The 20355-nt window shown below is 47.1% G+C and overlaps 1 protein-coding gene across 3 annotated transcripts in view; it reads right to left on the minus strand.

The window, feature by feature from the left end:
- Nucleotides 1-4542: 4542 nt before the first annotated feature.
- The window catches only part of LOC147030940 (uncharacterized), a 46011-nt gene continuing 30198 nt past the window's right edge, over nt 4543-20355 (minus strand). For 2 of the 3 annotated variants that reach the window (XM_085875527.1, XM_085875525.1), the window contains exons 2-6: nt 10088-10202; nt 9509-9593; nt 9269-9346; nt 7787-7874; nt 4543-6795 (exon numbers count right to left, since the gene is read on the minus strand). In XM_085875527.1, coding sequence (XP_085731653.1) covers nt 4543-5391 — 849 coding nt within the window. In that variant the 5' untranslated portion in view covers nt 5392-6795; nt 7787-7874; nt 9269-9346; nt 9509-9593; nt 10088-10202. The remainder of the gene's footprint in view (nt 6796-7786; nt 7875-9268; nt 9347-9508; nt 9594-10087; nt 10203-20355) is intronic. The other variant, XM_085875528.1, reaches the window with a different exon arrangement.

Here is a 20355-nt window from a genome sequence, read left to right on the forward strand (position 1 = left end):
TAATTCAGAAAGAGTAAAACAATATATGAAATATGAGAATACCTTAGACATTAAAGATTTTAAATTCCCAATGCCACTAACAGATATTCCTAAATTTGAGAAAAAGAATAATCTTTCTATTAATGTATATGGATTAACGGATACAAACAAAGTTCAAATATTAAAAATTTCAAACAACTATAAAAATGAAGAAACACACATTGACCTTTTATATTTTAGTGTTGGAAAGAATTCACATTACACATACATCAATAATTTATCAAGATTAATCTCTTCTCAGGTATTCAGAACAGCAAACAAAATATATCCTTGTAAGCGATGTCTTAATTCATTTCATACAAAAGAACGATTAGAACAACATTCAAAATATTGTAGTAATCATAAATCAGCTGTAATTACAATGCCTAAACCTGGTGAAAAGATTTCTTTTGAAGATTATAATAAATCTATCATGCATCCATTTGTGATATACGCTGATTTTGAATGTATCCTTAAAAAGATAAATACTGCTTCTCCTAATCCAAAAGAACCATATACAAATAAATATCAAAAACATATTCCTTGTGGTTTCTGTTATTATATCAAATCATCTGTTGGAGAAAAGTATAACAAACTTGAACATTATCGTGGAAAAAATGCTTCACAAGAGTTTGTAAAACGATTAGAAAAGGATTGTATAAGACTCACTAAATTAATGAAAGAAACAAATGAACCGATGAAATTAACCAAAGAAGAAAAATTAGAATTTAGAATGAACAATATCTGTCATATTTGTGAGGGGGAAATTAAGGAGTCTAAAGTTAGAGACCATTGTCATCTTACTGGTAAATATAGAGGTCCCGCTCATTCCTGTTGTAATCTTAATTATAAATTACCTTCTTTTATTCCAGTCTTTCTTCACAACAGCGCCAACTATGATACACATCTATTTATAAATGAACTTTCAAAAACACCAGGGAATATTTCTGCTATTACAAACACAAGTCAAAAGTATATTTCATTTTCAAAAATGATATTCACAAAACCTTTAACTCGTATTAGGTTTCTAGATTCTTACAAGTTTATGGGAACACCACTAGCCTACCTCGCATCAAATCTAAGCTCCACGGACTCTTTTCCAAATCTTAATTCATTCTTTCCAAAAGAGGAAATTCTCACTAAAGAGGAAATTCAGATTAAAGAGAGAATTCAAAGTAAAGAGGAAACTCTAATTAATGAAGAAATTCTAACTGAAGATGAAATTCTAATTATAAAGAAAATTCGAACTAAAGAGGAAATTCAGATTAAAGATGAAATTCTGATGAGAGAGGAAATTCAAACAAGGAATGAAATTCAAAGTAAAGAGAAAATTCTTACAAGTAAGGGAATTTATCCTGATGATTATATGGATTCATTTATGAGATTTAAAGAAACACAACTTCCTTCAAAAGAAAGTTTCTATAATAACCTTTATGAAGAAGAGATAAGTGATAAGGAATATAAACACGCACAAGAAATATGGAAAATATTTAAGATAAAGAACCTTGGAGAATATCATGATTTATATCTAAAAACAGATGTTTTATTGTTAGCTGATGTGTTTGAGGCTTTTAGAACACTCTGTCATAATAAAAATTGTTATGGATTAGACCCTGCCCACTATTTCACAGCTCCTGGTTTAGCTTGGAGTGCAATGTTGAAAATGACAAAACAAGATATAGATTTAATCAGTGATGTTGATATGCTTTTGATGATTGAGAAGTCCAAGAGAGGTGGAATATCACAAGTATGTTCAAAAAGATATGCGAAAGCAAATAATAAATATCTCCCAAATTATGATAGTGAAAAAGATAGTAATTATTTGATGTATTTTGATGCTAATAATTTGTATGGATGGGCAATGTCTCAATCTCTGCCTTATGGTAAATTAGAGTGGGTGGAAGAAAAGGATTATGAAAAGGCTTTGATGAATATTGTTATTTCTTCTCAAGAGGAATTGAATGACGAAGAAGAAGGTTATTATTTTGAAGTTGATTTGAGGTACCCGAGTGTTCTTCATAATAAGCATAAAGACCTTCCTTTTGCATGTGAGAAAGAAACCCCAAAGAAAGAATGGTTCAGTGATTATCATAAAAGTTTTAATATTAAAGGCAAATCAACAGAAAAGTTATTAACAACATTCTATGATAAAGAGGGATATGTTTTACATCAGAGAAGCTTAAAACAGTTTTTGAGAGAAGGATTGAGAGTAGCTAAAATTCATAGAGTTTTAAAATTTAAACAAAGTCCTTGGGTGAAAAAGTATATTCAATTCAATACAGATATGAGAGCAAATACAAAAGTAAAATTTGAAGGGGACTTTTATAAATTAATGAATAATGCTGTATTTGGAAAGACTATGGAAAATGTTAGAAACAGGCAAAACATTAGATTCGCAACATCTTGGAAAGAAGCTTCGAGATTGATAAATAAACCTGTCTTCAATTGGTCCGGAGGTGACAAGATCAATGGCAGGGGAGGTTAAGATGACCGGGGCACTGATGCTGCCCATGTTGAGCCTTGTTTCAGTTGGTCCGACGGTGACAGGACCGATGCCTGTGGAGGTCGAAGTGATCGGGGCACTGATCGGGTATCGAGTTGAGTTCACTCGTGCTGCCCTCGCATCGCACACATACACCGGCAAGGCGATTGTTTGTGGTGCGGTGTTTGTGGTGCGAGGGGAGGGGCCCGCCCTGTTGGGTCGGGACTGGTTGACGCACCTCGGGCTGGCTCTCCAGTTTGTACCTCCAGGTGTGCCGGTGCTCCCTTCGAGGCTGTCTTCGAGGTCCGGGGGCGGGGTTCTGGCGGCGGGAGCCGCGTCGATGCAACGGGAGCGGCCGTTCGTTGCTGCCTGCAACGGTGATGTGCGGTTCGGGAGCAGCGGGAGCCGTGCCAGCTCTCGCGATGAGCTCTCGCGCTTCGCAATGTGCGCCGGTGTTGTTCGGGCAGTTTCAACGGGGAGTTGCAGCGAGCCCGTCGCATTCAAGAAAGTCACGGTTCGCAACATCGAGTCGACAACCAAGATACGGACTCGTGGTGTGGGTTTTGGGTTGCTGTTCATTGCATATTTGTTTTTCATTGCTCGAGTGATGCGGTTTAACGTTGTTGAAATAAATGCCGACAGTTCATGTGTGAGAATGGGTTTGGCTGAGATCAATCGATGGGATTTGTATTATGATCAATGTGATGTGAAGGCTTTGGGAGCGATGGTGGAAAATAAAGAGGTGTTGTTGGCCTCCCATTGCCCCGGGCCGTGGGTGGTTACCTTGTCGTGTGCAGGGATTTTATCGAAAGAACGCGCTGTACGGAAAAATGAGTTCGCGATTGTACCAACGATATTCTTATTGATTTATGACGAGCCTGTGGTTGAAGTGTGGTTTGAATGGAGTTGCTACCGTCTAACTGCCGTGTGGGTCTCGAAGATCGACTCGGAGCCGGGGCTGGTGCGCTGTTCAGCGTTACCCCCGCCTCTGGTTTCGGCAAGGTCAGACGTGCCTGGCGCCTGGGACGCGGCTCTCTGTTTTCGCTCAAGGCCGTTTGGACATGCGTTGGGGTCTCAACTGATTGTGGTGCGTGGGTTGTTGTGGGGCTTTGGTTGCATCCAGCCAGCGGCGCTGTTCAGCACTCCCACCCAAGGTCAATTGGGTCTGGCGTTGGCGCCGCGGCTTCCAGACAGCGGGCTTCCGGCCTCGGAATGTTTATCTGCTTCAGGTCTGGCTGGGGGAGATGTGCCGCCTTGTGAGCCGGTGGTGGTTGATGGTGCCGGGGGAGGTTTGCTCGGGAGGTCGCCACGACCTCGCCGAAGGCCATGTAAGCATGAGCCGCCTGGGGGCGCTTTTGCTGCGTAGTGCTGCTGTGCTTCTCGCCTTGCTGCTTCATATCGGTAACGCGGTCAGGGTTTTGTAGGTTCCTGGTGCTACTCGGTCTTCGGAACCTGGCCGTTGCAGCTCCACTCGCTCGCATCGACACGTTATATGATGTGATGTGCTTTTATACTTTGCTGTTTTCTTTTTTGTACCTTGTCTGCTTTGGTACCGTGGTATTTCGTGCTGCTTATGCTTATTATAATGCTGATCATTTAGTAATCATGGTTTTAGGAGGGAGGAGTGTGGTATAGCCTGCGGGCCTGCGGGGCAGGGCATGATTGTGGGGGGAGTGGTCGGCGTGAGCGTCGTGTCTGCCAGGGATATAAGGAGTGCGCGCCGCCTGAGGCGTTGTAGTGGGTGCCGTGGTCGCCACGGCTCGTGTGTGTACTGAGTACGTAATAAAGGAGGGCTGCGGGCAACGTACGTCCGCGCTCCCGCTTGTGCACCACAGCCGGTCTCGACTGTTCCTCTGCTCGTGTCTGCCTGCTAAGCGCCCCTACCACGACACTACAGTGACGGCACAAGAAGGCACCTGACATGAGCTCCGTATTGGCCACGGGTGATGTAGCAGGCGTAGTGGTGGCGGCCAGCAACGAAGAAGTAGGAGAGCATGCGCTCGAGCATTAGTTGCTGCAGCAGGAAATCTCCCTCCCTCTCGCTACGAAGCAGTTGATTGTCGAACAGAGTAGGTGTTTATCAGCTTATCGACCCAGTGCTTGCCAGTTAGGTGTTGCTGACAGGTTTCAAGGTAGTCACTTAAGTCCTGGAATGTTTTGGGATCAGTGGTGAAGAACTTGCTCAGAAGAGTAGTCGAAACCTTACAGAACGCTCGCATGGCCCGAACCCAAGACTTGCCGTTCATGATTCCTGTGAGCCCTCCAAACGCTGAGCTGATGAGAGGCTCAATACCCGACCCGCGCATGAGTTTGCCGATGCAGCCACCGAAGGACTGAACGGTGTGCTTGATTCCAGGCCTGAGAATGACATTTTTGAAGCGATCGCAGTCATTCCACTTGATTTGGCTGGCCACCATGTCCAGCTGCAAGTCGACAGAGATGTGGACATAAGACATCCCCATGTCAGCCAACGACTTCTTGAGGTACTCCAGCGAAGTTAGCACCGTGTCCGGATGAGCGGCTTTGGCGTCGATGAGAGGTCCGAACATGTCTGTACTCGCTGGCTTCTTCTGAGCTTGATCATTGTGCACCTCCTGATTGTTGAACCCACCCCACTCCATTGCGTTCTCCTGTGTGTTTTGCGTGTTTGGCCACTTCATGTCCTTCTCCTGCGCAGTAGCTCGACTCACCTGCCGGGCACATACTTCTTGGTAGGAGATTCCAGAAGTGGCCTCGACAGCTGGTGGGTTCACCTTGGTCAGCCCGGTGTAGTATTGCAGAGGAAGGCTGCCCGATGAGGTGCTGCTGGTCTTTAACTGGGCAGCTTTCTTAGAGAGTCTGGGGATGATGAGGCTGCTCATCCCTGGCTTAGCGCGGCCATACTCCAGCATACCTGCAGGATGAGGTTGCTGGAATTCATGTGAGAGGACACGGATAGTGCGTCGACCATTGGGTGTGAATACCTGGAGATCGAAGTTGTCAAAACACGCGAAGATGATGCCAACGGTTCTGCACCACCCCTTAAACTGGTGGAGAACCTGTGCATTTTCACCTCGTAGACGAGTGGCCGATTTTTGGAATCTCAGGGCCTCATCATACGAGGTCGTGAAGCCACACTCATGAAGGAGTTTGAGAAGTTCGGATCAGAACTGCCGTGCCGGTGCAACAGTTTGACGGCCAGTTCTAATGTTGTCCGATTTCTGGTACCTGTAACGTGACTCTCAATTGACTGGCTCAGGCTCAGAGATTCCTTGGTCACTTTACCACCGGAGACCAGGTGTGAAACCAACTTTAACAAACGGGCTGTTCGCCTTGATTGTGTTGGCCTGTGTAAACTCTGATAGGTCGTAATTGGTACTGTTGTACTTGACCGACCGTGCCTCATGCTTGATCTGCCTCACCACGGAAGCAATGCTCCTCTCATCCGTATTGTCTACCTTAACTCGCTTGAGACTTTTAGCAACTGATTCACGGAAACAAACAATGGTAGCACAGCCATCGACCCAAACAATGATAACATCCTTACTCATGCAGTCAGTCCAACTTGCTAAACATGTCACGGCGAGCGAGCTTCCCTTCTCGATCGAGTACAGGGAATGCAGGTCAACACTATTCCATATTCTAAACCTGTCTCGGTTCATGTACTCAATGACTTCCTTCAGAGCATTTTCATCTGCACTATCAGTTGGCAAATCGGCATATGTGGAGACTTTCTTGAAACTGTTATAGCAGCAGACGTGGTACTTGCACTCAGCAGAAGGTAGATCAGAAACAAAAGCAAGGTGCAAGTTGACCCTTCTAGCGACATCATCATTACGCTGCTCAGCAACATCAAGGAGCATATCTTTCATAGTTGAGAGTGGGTTACGTGATGTGTCAAAACGTTCTTTGGTCATACACTCACGAACGCGGTCCCAATCATCAATGGGTAAACATTCCTTGTTACAGAACATATAATCACGTTTGTACTCAAAATCACCTTTGTCAGCTACCTTAGTATGAGACCTTGTAGTTGTCCTTCCACTCTCATCTTCAGCCTTTCTTTTCTGTGACTTTCTCACTCTCAATTTTCTCTTTTGATGTATAAGTACAGCAGCAACCTTTGTGGCAGGTTATGCTTTCCGCATCTCCACCAACGTCAATAATGCTATGTAGCTTAGCCTGCAGGTCCCCATCTCCACGGGATTTGGTGCACGAGATGAGCTTCTTGATCCCGATCTCAGTGAATTTCGTTTCTTCTCCACCTCCGTGACACACCGGGAGAAGACACCTTGAGTCAGCCATCATACGTTTCTCTGAAAAGAAGAAGTGAGATTAGAATCAACGGGATCGTTCATCAACTATCGAGTTGGAGTGATCTGCAGTTGATGCAGGGGTCAAAAAGTTTTAAACCCCTCAATAGTCCAAAAATTACATTGAACTTGACCTTTGACCCTGAACCACACAACTAACCTCAGAAATCGATTCCTCACCTCAAAATTATACGGAAATAATGTCTCACACGTTAATCGTAGGTTGATTGGTTGAAAAGTTATTTTCGACCTCCATATGCGGCGGCCACCTTGGATTTATGCAAATTATCAGAGTTCCCCAAGGTTGCCACTCCGGCAACCAAGCTAATTTTTTTCTGTAGACCCATGTTAGCACGAAACCATCAAAAAACAATACACTTCTCGCAACTGCAATATGGGGCAGAAGGTCAGTATTTCTTTAAAAGCAATGGTTTTAGCAGTTGCTTTTTCACTGCGTCTGGAATAGGCTCATTCAAAATACTCTGTACAGCACCTTGGAGGAAACTCCTGTATCTGCATCTCTGCAAGCACGAGTTTGATGTACTCGTCCATGGTAAATACGAAGGAAAATGAAAAAAAACAAAAAAAACAGCAACTTCCACGCACACACAAGGGTGGATATTTGGAGACCTGGGAGGGCTCTGTTCCACCTTATGAAACCCGCATGTTGAGATGACATCCAATGAAACACACCTCGCATATGAACGTTGAGAGTGGACCTTTTGTTACCAAGGCACGAGGGCCTGTTCCAAGTTCTGTTGTGTGCTTTTTAAATATATATATATATATATATATATATATATATATATATATATATATATATATATATATATATATATATATATATATATATATATATATATATTGAATACAACTTCTTGCAATCTTTTTGAGGACTGCAAATATTATAACAAACATTTACAAATACACAATCAATCTTTTCCAACAAATATTTCCACTTGAACAAGAAAGAAAACATTGTGCAGACACTCACGAGTCCGTATTCTTCTTGCTGGCAGCAATGAGCTCGTGTATTTGTGCCCCAAATGGGGATGTCGTAATAACAAAGAATGCTCTTATATCTGTGGCAAGAAAATTGCACAAACGAAACAATCAAATGAAACAATTTGCATAATCAAGCAATGAGATTTAAATTTAGTCTCGACCGAAAACTCAATGCATTGGTGACTCAGGAGAGAGGGTGAAGGGAATCATGAAATATGTGACGGGACAGAATTTACTGTGGTGAGAATGGTGACCTGTTGCGACAGGTATGATCAGCACAGAGTTGAGCTTGTTGACCACGCTGAACATCTGCTTGGCGTCCTCAGCACTGGCAAAGCTCTTGCTGTATGAATCATTGTCGCAGGTCTGCACAGTTAGGTTAATCCCCGACCCAAATTGTTGTGACGGGCGGTGAACACTGACAGCCTGGATAGCCGAGCGGTTTCCTTCGGAGGCAGACACGTTCATCCTCGGAGATTATCGTGCACAGGAGGGTGTGGAGCACAATGGCGGAGCGACGGGTGCACAGATAGATGCACGGGGGGTTTGACTCGAACCCCATGACAAATACACGAACACAGCAACATAAAATGAACACTGTATTTAATGACAACATAGAAATATTTCCAATGGTAATTATTAATGTAATAATTATAACATGAAGTAAATTATACCGAAGTCGAGGCGCCTCCACACACACTTAAATACAGACAAGGGGAAACAAAATAAAAGAAAATCCTTCCTTTGTTCTGGCACTTGGCTTTGTCCAGGATGGTCTTCATGGAACCTGGAATCGAGGCGATTCATCCTACACTTGTCGATGCACCCAAAACATGGCACCAAATTGCTTTCTCGCAGCGGGAACATTAGTGAGCGGTATTCAATACCAAGGCTCAGACGCACCGCGCAGCCTCGACGTGCGTCAATCGTCCTCATCGACCCACCGCTCTCCAAATGGCACGTCCCCTTCAGTGACATACACGAAGCTCGGGTTCCATCTCTCACGACCCAACCAAGAGCCAAAGAACAGCTTATTGCTCAGTACACGAGCCAATTCGCCTCAGCACGAAAACGAGAATCGTGCCATCGTCTTCATGCTTCGAAGGAAAGCCATTTCGTTGTGCCCAGAGGAGAGCAAAGCGAGATCCTCAGTGTCGCCACGTTCCTTCCACGACCACAACTGCCTTCTCTTTCCACACATGTGCGTTCCTCACTCCCGATCTCTCTCTGCCATCACCCTGAACCACCGTTCCCCTATATGCGATGCGATGCGATATGTGTTGTTGAGCTTGCAACTTTTCCACTGTTTTAAAGAAACCGACGTAGGGGATGGGGTCTTACAAGCGTCATCCAAATCTGATCTAAGGATCAAAGAAGTACAAAAAACATGTTCATATGCCAGTTCAGAAATTCACCAAGATCTCTCAAACACAAAAATAGATTTTGTAAATGGAAAGTACAGCTTGGATACCTTGAACTCCAAGTCCAATGGATTACTTGAGCACTGAAGGTCTGACAGGCCCAGCTTTTTCTGATAGTTCTCCAGTTTCTGATGATAATAGTGAAAGGGGTAAGAGAGTTATTTGGGCAACAATAATGAAGTGAGAAATTACGAAACCAGCATGAAGCTTCAAATCGGTCAAGAAAAAAACAAGAAAATGCCAGACAAGGTTTAGCAACTGCTTCATAAAAGAAAAAAAAAATGGTCCACCTGAACATATATGTTCCTGCACTGCCTTGTTAATGTGAAAGAGGATGTCTCGACCAGTTCACAGCCTGCTGCAACTTATCCTCGTCTGGATGCAAAATTGCAAGAGATTTCAGAATTGCTCACAAGACCAAAAAGACCCTTGAATCAAAAGCCCAACAAACCCATGTTCATCTCAGAAGAAGGGAATGCCTGGATCAGTATTTTGAATCTCGACATCAACACCAGTATTCAGAAGTTCAAAAGCCAATCATCCCTCTCATCCAAGATGATGATGAGAGTGACAAACTCCAACTTAATCATCAAAGCTATTTGCAACTGTGGATACAAGGATAAAGTTTCCCTTTCAGTTTGCAAACCTCTTTACTGCATGTATGGCCCAAATAATTGGACTGCAGAGCACAGAGCATCTTCAGAACTCCAGCCTTTTTGGCTTACTCGAAAACTGCAGAGCTCGTTGATATTTATCAAGATAGTTAAAAGCAGCGAACAACATGACTGGTATCAAGTTATAAGACGTGAACGTGTCGATTATCTCACGAACCAATTAAAATTGCAAAAAACGTTCAATAATATACAAACCTGCCGTGCACTTGAGCACATTTTCGAGAAGAAGTGGGTACTTTGTGAGACGTTGCATCTCCATCATCAAAAAGCCTTCGAACTGCAGACAGCATTTTGGGATGCTCAGATCTTCCTGTAATCACAGTGAGAGTTCCAAGGAGGTGACGAGGGAGATAAAGAGCAGGAAGACCAGAAAGCAATTTTACATGAGGTGAGCATTTGGGACATAAAACATTTAAATGAAATGACAATGTAATATTGTTCACAATTTTTTTGACGAGCAAATACCACCTGTCGCTTCACTGAGAGGAATACGAAGAGAGGGGGGAGCTGGGAGAGAGAGAGAGAGAGAGAGAGAGAGAGAGAGAGAGAGAGAGAGAGAGAGAGAGAGAGAGAGAGAGAGAGAGAGAGAGAGAGAGAGAGAGAGAGAGAGAGGAAGAAGAAGAAGAAGGGGGTGGGGCAAAACAAAGCTAAAGATAACTGTGAGGGACAGTGTGCTGGCCAAAGATAAACCCTGTTTTTATTTCAATGAAAGGCCTTTAATTATCTTCAAAAGGGGTGGGTATTTAAATTCACCCAAACACACAATTTTCATTCATGCACGACCTTGGAGTTCCCTGAAGAAACACACAAAGTTTTGGGCCTCCAAGTTTCATGATTTTGGTGTTATGGAAGAGACACTGACACACAAATGAAACCCAACTACCTCACAAGTATCAACCAATAACATGTCTACCAACAACACAAAACTTCAGATGGGAATCACGACAAAAATGATGTACCACCACAAAATGCAAGGAGGAGGTCAAGCAGCAGAACATAAGGGATGTAAAACAGAATGCTGTGGAACAATAGACCACCGACTACTAAACAGGGCCATACTCAAAAACTGTAAAACTAGAAGAACCAACATATCCACAACCTGGATAGATGACAAAAAAGCTTTTGATATTGTTCCACATTCATGGATGATACAATGCATGCAGTCGTAAAAGGTAAATCCCAAAACCCACTGAGCAACCTCATTAATGAGCAAGGACATGATTACACCCTTATGTTAAATAAGATAACTTTCAAAGAGACAGGAAAGGTGACATCTACTGTACATGGATGATTTAAGACTCTTTGCACGACGATGAAAAATTTGTAGAACAACTGAAATGTGTGAAAGGGTACTCTGATGGCATTCAAATGTAATTTGGCCTTGATAAGTGTGCCAAGTGCACATTCCTGGAGGGTAAATCAACAAAAGTGAACATAAAAATCAACCGAGATGCAATACAGGATCTGGACAACGAAGCATCATACAAATACCACGTAGAAGATGTACACCAAATATGTCACAAACAAACGCACAAAACAATTGCCAAAAATACTTGTGCAGAATAAGGCTGATCCTGAAAACATATCTCACCCTGAGAAATAAAATCAAAGTTGTCAACCAACAAGCAATCCCAGAATTCCAATGCAGCTGTAGAAAAATAAACTGGCCACAAACGGAAATCGACAAACACGATATCAAACAAAAAAAGGAAACTCCTCACCATCCACAAAAATCAATGCATCAAGAGAATGGACCTGCCGAGACAAGGAGGCAGCAGCGGCCTGATGGAACTCAACCATGTGCACAGAATAACATCTGTTGGACTTGATGAATATGTCAAAAAGTCAAGAATATGTAATCCAACTTGTATGCAAGCATGAAGACACCAAGCCAGAGAAGGCATCTCCAAACCCACCTCGCAAAAAAATTTGAAACACCAGGTGCAAATGAAATATGTCATGCTTAAAACTGAAACAGCAATGAATAGTCCCAACTAAAAGGGCACTCGGTAGATAGAACGCATACCTCTGCCACGTAATGCCTGATCCACGAGAACATATCGATCGGGCCCAATACATTTTTGAAACATCATGCGATATATCGTTTTTGGCCCAATCTCTAAATGGTAAAATAATCACTTAAAAAATTAAGCAATTCTCATTTCCACATCCGGATTCAGATCTTCACGAAAATTGAATCAATTTGTCGTGGCCACACACCCAATATGTCCACCAAGTTTCATCCGAATCCGTCCAAAACTGTTTGAGATTTTGTTCCGTATATTCATTTCGCCCAATCTCTCAACAGTGACGAATCACTTTGAAAATTAAATAATTCTTGAATCCAGATCCAGACTCGGATCTTCACCAAAATCGAATCAATTCTTCCTTGCCAAACACACAACCTGTCAACCAAGTTTTGCCCGAATCCTTCAACAACTTTTTGAGATATCGTGCTATATATCAGTTTAGCAGTGTCTCTTAATGGTGAAGAATCACTTTCGAAAATTCTAGTAGTCGGATCAAGATCCAGATCTTCACCAATATCTAATCAGTTCATCCTTGTCACACACAAAACCTGTCCACAAAATTTAATCTGGTTCCATCCACAACTTTTTGATATACATATATATATATATATATATATATATATATATATATATACATATACATATACATATATATATACACATATATACACATATATATATATATATATATATATATATATATATATATATATATATATATATATATATATATATATATATATATTTATTTATTTATATATATATATATATATATATATATATATATATATATATATATATATATATATATATATATATATATATATTATATATATATATATATATATATACTCTATATATATATATATATATTTATATATATATATATACACATATATATATATATATATATATATATATATATATATATATATATACTGTATATATATACACATATATATACATACATATATACATATATATTGTTGCGGTTTTCGCGCCCGCCGGCGTGCGACGGCCACGTAACTCGAATCGCGGCACGTCGCCCACCGGACGGACAATCCAGTCGTGACCCTCTCGGACTAACGCCGGGAACCAGTCACGGGTGGACCTTTCGGTCTCACCGCGATCGAGCCAATCAGCCCCCACGTGGGATAGGGTTGCTCGCCAAATTCGAACTACCTAAGTACCCACGCGGAGGGTAGACCGGGCGATCGCACCTCGCCGCAGGTCGACTTTGGACACGGGCCACTTAAGCGACCCGTTCCGTACTATCAGAATAACCGAGCGGTGTTATCGTCGACCTCGACGGTTCGATTAATTATCGGGCGTATTCAGCCCACTACCAACCCTTTACGTGAAGCAAGATGGGGATTCAATGGAGGAAAAAGACGAAGCGAAGCGGGAAACAGTTCAACAATAAAGCACATTTATTCGCGACGAACGGAAAGCACACAAATACAATTCCACCAAATGCACACAAAAAAAGAAAACACAATTCCATTTACACAAAAAGCAAACATAAAAGTGAAAACACAGTGCAGAGCTAATACCGACTACCGAGCACACGGCAACACTTATACAATTCTACTTCACAGACGGCGCCGACAACACATACCCAAAACCAAGGAAAAGAAATACCCTCAAGAATGAGGCGGCCTGAGGCCGAGACCGGGTCGGGCCTACCCGTCTGGTGATGAGACGCGGAGCGGCGATGGCCCCGCAACCCGCGGGCCTCGTGGACAGTGCCTGGCAGGGGGTGGGAACGGGGCCCCCTTGGTCGCACTATCTCAGCGCGGGGGGAAACAGGAGGGGGGTTGCTGATGCTCGGGGTATAGAGGGTCTTTATTATCCCTGGTGTGCGTCTCCACCTCGGCCAGGTCGCGCTGCCGGCCTCCCTCGGGCGTGCAGCTCCTGGCACCGACGCGAGCACCCCCTCGTCCGACTCTCTTCAGCTTCTCCAGCCACTGCAGGCTTCGGGCTCCAGACTTCTTTCGTTCTCGTTTGTGACTCTCTTCTGACTGACGAACACCGTCCTTTTATCCCCCCGTAACTTCGCCTTTGACCCCCTCCCTTTGACCTTTCACCTCGCTCCCCATTGGCCCGAGAAAAAGTGGGCGTGAAGGCTTTTTGATCCACAAATTTGCATATATCGATCGCCCTGGGGGCGGGGCCAATTCGCCCCTCGCTCACCGATTGGACGGCAAAAAGTGGGCGTGTGTCGTTTTTGATCCGTTTTTGAAGCAGAAAATCCGTGATTTTGTACACGCTGTTCGACGCGCGTTCTGCATGAGTCCAACACCGGTACCCACAGCGGGGCAAGAACGGTGGCGATGCTACGGTGGCGAGGTGTGACGGGAAGGTCGTGGCGGTTGTGGTGAAGCGGTGGTTGTGGTTGGTGGTTGATGTTGTGGTTGTGATCATGGCGGTTGGTCCAAAATAAAGATAGTAAAAGAAAAACGGCTATCCTGAAGAGTCGCAGCTCGCATAAATGACATGTATTCCCACTAGACAACGGGTTTGGGCCTAACTACACATGCACTTACCGAGATACCTCACCTAAGGGACCTGAATGGTGGTTTGCGAATTTGGTAACCACAACACTACCCCTTCCCTTTTTACAGACTCGTCCCGAGTCGTCAAATTTTCGTGTGCCATCATGTGTAGTTTTCCCCTAGTACATTTTACCTACGGATCCCTGAGTGCGACATTCATGGTATTCGTGTCCCCAAAATAAATAACCTGAGGGCTGCGTAACTATCTAAACAAACTCACTCACACGGACGACTTAAATAAAATTGCCGGCGCTAAGACAAACATGCCGGGGGCGCACTCATATGTACAGTACATCTTAACCTTAACTTACAAATTTTACACTAAACCATGGCCCAGGATCATCGAACTCTGCAAAAAGAAAGCAGTTAGCAGGGAGCCAGGCTGCCCACATGCAGTCTCTGACTCAAACAATGCAGGTGACAGGGAACGTGGCTGGCTGCTCACACGCAGTCCAAGGCCTTCCCTTTTGAACTGAACTCAGTGAACCACAACGGTGCTTGGGCTGCACAAACGCAGTCTCCGTGCCAGCTCAAGTGGCACACGCAATGAGCACAACGAATGGATGCATGAATGGATGGACGCAAACACGGTGCACGGGCCGCCACTGCAGGCCCTTGTTGTAGCTGCCAACAGGGCAGTTCTCGCAGCTTGCAAACTGTTGCCTTGATCCTGGCGCACATGGAAATGAACAGGGGGGGGCAAAGCAAAAATTGAACGGGGCTGGTGAACGTGGGCAGTGGGCATGGCATGGCAAAGGTGAGCAGGCAAACACAGCCCGCAGAAGAAGGCCGCTGCAGGCAAACACAGCCCGCAGAAGAAGGCCGCTGCAGGCAAACACAGCCCGCAGAAGGCCGCTGCAGGCAAACACAGCCCGCAGAAGAAGACCGTTGCAGGCAAACACAGCCCGCAGATGAACTGGCCGGCACAGGCCTCGAAGAAAAACAGCCAGCAGATGAACTGGCCGGCACAGGCCTTGCAGCACACAGCTGCCGATGAACTTGGCCGGCCTCCGCCTTGAAGCAAAACACGGCCAGCCGATGAAGTGGCCAGCCTTTGCCGTTCAGTGGAGGTTGGTGGAGGGAGTGCGGTGGTGCTGGCCACTTGGAAGGCGGGCTCGGACCTACCTACCTGTCTCCCTCCCAACCTATCGCCTTTGCCTGTCACTGTACATACCCACTCCCTTAATTTGTGAAAAACCAATTTAGCCCCCTTAATTTTTTTATTTTTACTTCCCCACTATAAATCGTCCCCTAACCCCCTTTATCGTCCTTGTTCGGCTAACCTATTCTGTCACCTAGCCTACTCCCAACCCCTACGTTCCCTTCCCGGAGGGGAACAAGGGAGAGCTAACGTCCTGTGTCGAGGCCCAACGAAGCCTCAGAATGGCCTCCCCAGAGTTCAGCGATCTATAACCCAAGTGGGTCCAGCAGCCCACAACGAGAGCGAGGGGATGGATGGTGCGGAGGGGTACATCTCCTAATCTACCCTATCCATTTAACTGTTAAACTACCCCGGGGCTTTCAACAAGCGCCTCTCGCTTAAACTATTGGTTCTAACAACCCAGATTCCCGTCGCCTGTGTTGGTGTCCTCACAATTTCGGGCCTCGCCCCCCAATTTTCTCTCCGTGCCCTCACACGGTCTCCTTGCTGGGACACGTGGCTCACTTTGGCAGACACGACCCTCTGCCGATTCTCCCGCTATGGCACCCCCGGGCACTACACTGCCTCCGAGCCTACCAGCTCCCTAACACCGGGGAGTGCCCCCCATGGCACCTCCCCTGAAACGCACACGTGGCAGGCCGGCCTCCCGGGCCCCTTTCCGAGGGTCACCCGTGCCCACACTGCCCACGCGGCTAATGGCGCCCCGGGCCCCCGCACCAAGCAGGCGCACCTGTGCCCACTACTCTATCCCGGCCCCCCATGGGCCCTTGGCCTACCACGGCCGACTAGCCTGGTGCCCGGGGTACCCACTCAGCAATACTCACCTTTCGCAGCCACGCTCCCAAGCCCGTCAACAGGGCTCCTGCACCCCTCCAAATGGGTCTCGAGCCTACTTTCCCACCAACAGCAAAACGACCTCCATTTTTCAATTTGACTAACCCAGCTAACTCACTCTACACTGACCCCGGGGTCCCTTGGGCGGGAGTCACTCCTCCCCCCAATCACTCATCGCACCATGCATTCCCCATTCGCTCCACTCACACAGACCCGCTGGCCTCACTCACTCACCAAGCACATGCTTCCACTTCACTCACCAACTCTCCAACACACACACCGCTGAACTCTGCCATCCTTCCAACTACATCCCCTAACTAACTCATGCTCCCACGTCGTCCCTTAAACTACAGCACGTTCCTTTTAACGCTACGTAGCTAAACTACGTCCCCTCTACACATTCACTGTCTGTCACTGTCTCCAAAATAATCCCATAAATCAATTTCCCAACCTAAATCTGGCTACAATCCCTCTAACTAATCCATTCCACGGACTCCATGAGGACTTACCCCTGCCCCATGAAGTCGGTCTCACTAAGCTAACCCTTCCCCCTAACTAGTTTTCATCCTGTGCCCAGGTAAGGGGGTCTTTCACCCCTTGCCCAGGAATCCTTTGCACCCGAAAGTGAGGCTTGTCTTTCCTTTTTTTTTTCTTCCCATGCGCAACACCTGCGCGGCAACTCAGAGCTCACGCACTTTGCACCTGTCCGTGACGTCATGCAGCTGCACGTGTTCCTCGTCCCTCCTTGGACGGGACCATCCGGCAGAGATACCCCTCCTGCCGGATTCCAACCCCACGTGCAGCCATGACGTCACCGTGCGCATAAAAAAAAACACAAGCCACACGTCTCGAGGGGTTCCCCACGCGAACACATGTGCTTTGCCCGTTGGAGCTTAACACACACGATCGCGTGGAGAACCCGTCCGGTCCAAATCCATTTACCTGCCTAACTTTGTCCGTCCGCGGGATCGGCAAATCCACCGCGTGCGTTTCCGGACCGGGACTTCACTCTCGCAAGCGAGCACGTGGTGGTCTCGTGCGTTGCACAGCACGAACCGCGTGCTCACTGCTGGGTGAACCCGGCACGGTCCTCGAAACAACTACAGCCGCTACTCGGCTTTCTCTCCTCTGTCGCCGTCTCCGTCGCCATTCCACACACGCATACCTGCGTGTCACGACGCACACAGTCCACACCATCACATTCACACGGGGAGACGCGGCTGCGTGCTCCCGCATGCCAACCGACATCTCCCTCTCATACCGCTCTCTCACACACACGGTCTCCCTGGCACACAGCGACCTTGCACACGGCCGTTCACTCACGCGTGCCTCACTACTCACACAAACCAAACTACTCACACGTGGTGCTCCATTCACTCGCGCGGGGGCACTCACCCGCGGTGCCTCACCCACACACGCGAGGGCACTCAACCGCTGTGCCTCATCCACACACCGTGCCTCATCCACACACGGTTCCTCACCCACACACGCGGGGGCACTAACCCGCGGTGCCTCATACACACTGGCCGTTTCACTCACACACACGGCCTCACCCACGCACGGCGTGCTGGGAAGCACGTACTCTGGCTCCATCGCCACCACACCACTCACACACGGGGTCGCTTCCACACACGGGGACGCACTCACACCTTGCACCACACACACAGGGACAACCACACTGGGGATTTGTGTCCCCACAAGGGTCTCCGGGGCCTCTATACCCCCCAAGCTCTCCGTGCACCTGTCCACAGCACTCCTCCTCTCAACCTCGCAAAGCACGACCGAACTCACCTGGTCGTGACTCGCCTCAAGGGGGCAGACTCCATCCCCTCGTTCCTGGAGGAGGCCATCCAGGTGCTCGCACTGGGTCCCTGCACGGTCCGCGAGCTCACCCCCATTATCCTCCACGACCTCCGTGTGTGTGTGCGCGTCACTTACCCCGTCTTCATCATGTAGTCTTCCCTCTATTTTTTCTGTCTCCCGTGTCTCTGCCAACTCTTCACCCTTTACCTCCCTTGTCTCAACTATTATTTCCGTTGTCGTCACCTCGTGTCTCGTCTCGCACGTTTTGGTCTCCCCATTTAATTTTTCCCTTTCGGTCATCGTCACGACCCTCGCCCAACACGTTCCACGAATTATTTTTTCACCCGCCTCCACCGCGGGCCTGTCAGCCGTTGCACCCCCACCCAGCTCGTTTGCTCCCACACGTGAAGTCGCCATTCCCAGCTCCCTGGTCACGGCCTTCATGCCCGCCTGCAGGCATCGGCCCATGTTCTGCGTCTCACCCCGCAGCTCTTTCATTTCTTCTTTCATGTACTGTGTATTCGCATCCATCGTCGTTTTCACTTCATTCATTTGCTTGTTCATGTCTTTCATTTCGTTTTTCATTTCATTTGTATTTGTATCCATCGTCGTTTTCACTTCATTCATTTGTTTGTTCATTGCCGCCAGCATGGCGCATAGCTGGGCCATGTTGGATGCACTCAGCTGAGCCGTTTCGGCAAGGGTTGGGGAAGGGTCTTGGTGGAGAGGGGGGGGGAGGTGTCATACACCGCGGCCGCTGCCGCACCCACCTCGGGCCCTGGGTTCAGTTGGGCGAGTCCGTGTTCCTGCACAATCAACATTTCCTGCTCGGGGATTCCATCCTGGACCATGGACTCTACATTATTACACATATACATTTCTAATACCCCCGGCTCCCGCTCGCCTTGAGACGCCATCTTGCTTCTCGTGAAGGGTTAATTTGCTCGCTCGTAATTTGGAGGGAATCGGGGGTCGCTTCTCTCACCCCTGGACCGATTCCCGTGAATTTAGCCGGAGACAGGAGAGCCCGTTTTCCTGTTCTCCGATACCAGTGCCGTGAGGAGGGCGATGAATTTGTATCCCACTCCTTACACCAGTGTTGCGGTTTTCGCGCCCGCCGGCGTGCGACGGCCACGTAACTCGAATCGCGGCACGTCGCCCACCGGACGGACAATCCAGTCGTGACCCTCTCGGACTAACGCCGGGAACCAGTCACGGGTGGACCTTTCGGTCTCACCGCGATCGAGCCAATCAGCCCCCACGTGGGATAGGGTTGCTCGCCAAATTCGAACTACCTAAGTACCCACGCGGAGGGTAGACCGGGCGATCGCACCTCGCCGCAGGTCGACTTTGGACACGGGCCACTTAAGCGACCCGTTCCGTACTATCAGAATAACCGAGCGGTGTTATCGTCGACCTCGACGGTTCGATTAATTATCGGGCGTATTCAGCCCACTACCAACCCTTTACGTGAAGCAAGATGGGGATTCAATGGAGGAAAAAGACGAAGCGAAGCGGGAAACAGTTCAACAATAAAGCACATTTATTCGCGACGAACGGAAAGCACACAAATACAATTCCACCAAATGCACACAAAAAAAGAAAACACAATTCCATTTACACAAAAAGCAAACATAAAAGTGAAAACACAGTGCAGAGCTAATACCGACTACCGAGCACACGGCAACACTTATACAATTCTACTTCACAGACGGCGCCGACAACACATACCCAAAACCAAGGAAAAGAAATACCCTCAAGAATGAGGCGGCCTGAGGCCGAGACCGGGTCGGGCCTACCCGTCTGGTGATGAGACGCGGAGCGGCGATGGCCCCGCAACCCGCGGGCCTCGTGGACAGTGCCTGGCAGGGGGTGGGAACGGGGCCCCCTTGGTCGCACTATCTCAGCGCGGGGGGAAACAGGAGGGGGTTGCTGATGCTCGGGGTATAGAGGGTCTTTATTATCCCTGGTGTGCGTCTCCACCTCGGCCAGGTCGCGCTGCCGGCCTCCCTCGGGCGTGCAGCTCCTGGCACCGACGCGAGCACCCCCTCGTCCGACTCTCTTCAGCTTCTCCAGCCA

Source organism: Eptatretus burgeri, chromosome 3, assembly GCF_056783735.1.
Source record: "Eptatretus burgeri isolate ZD-2024b chromosome 3, Ebu_testis_v1, whole genome shotgun sequence".
Taxonomy (NCBI): domain Eukaryota; kingdom Metazoa; phylum Chordata; class Myxini; order Myxiniformes; family Myxinidae; genus Eptatretus; species Eptatretus burgeri.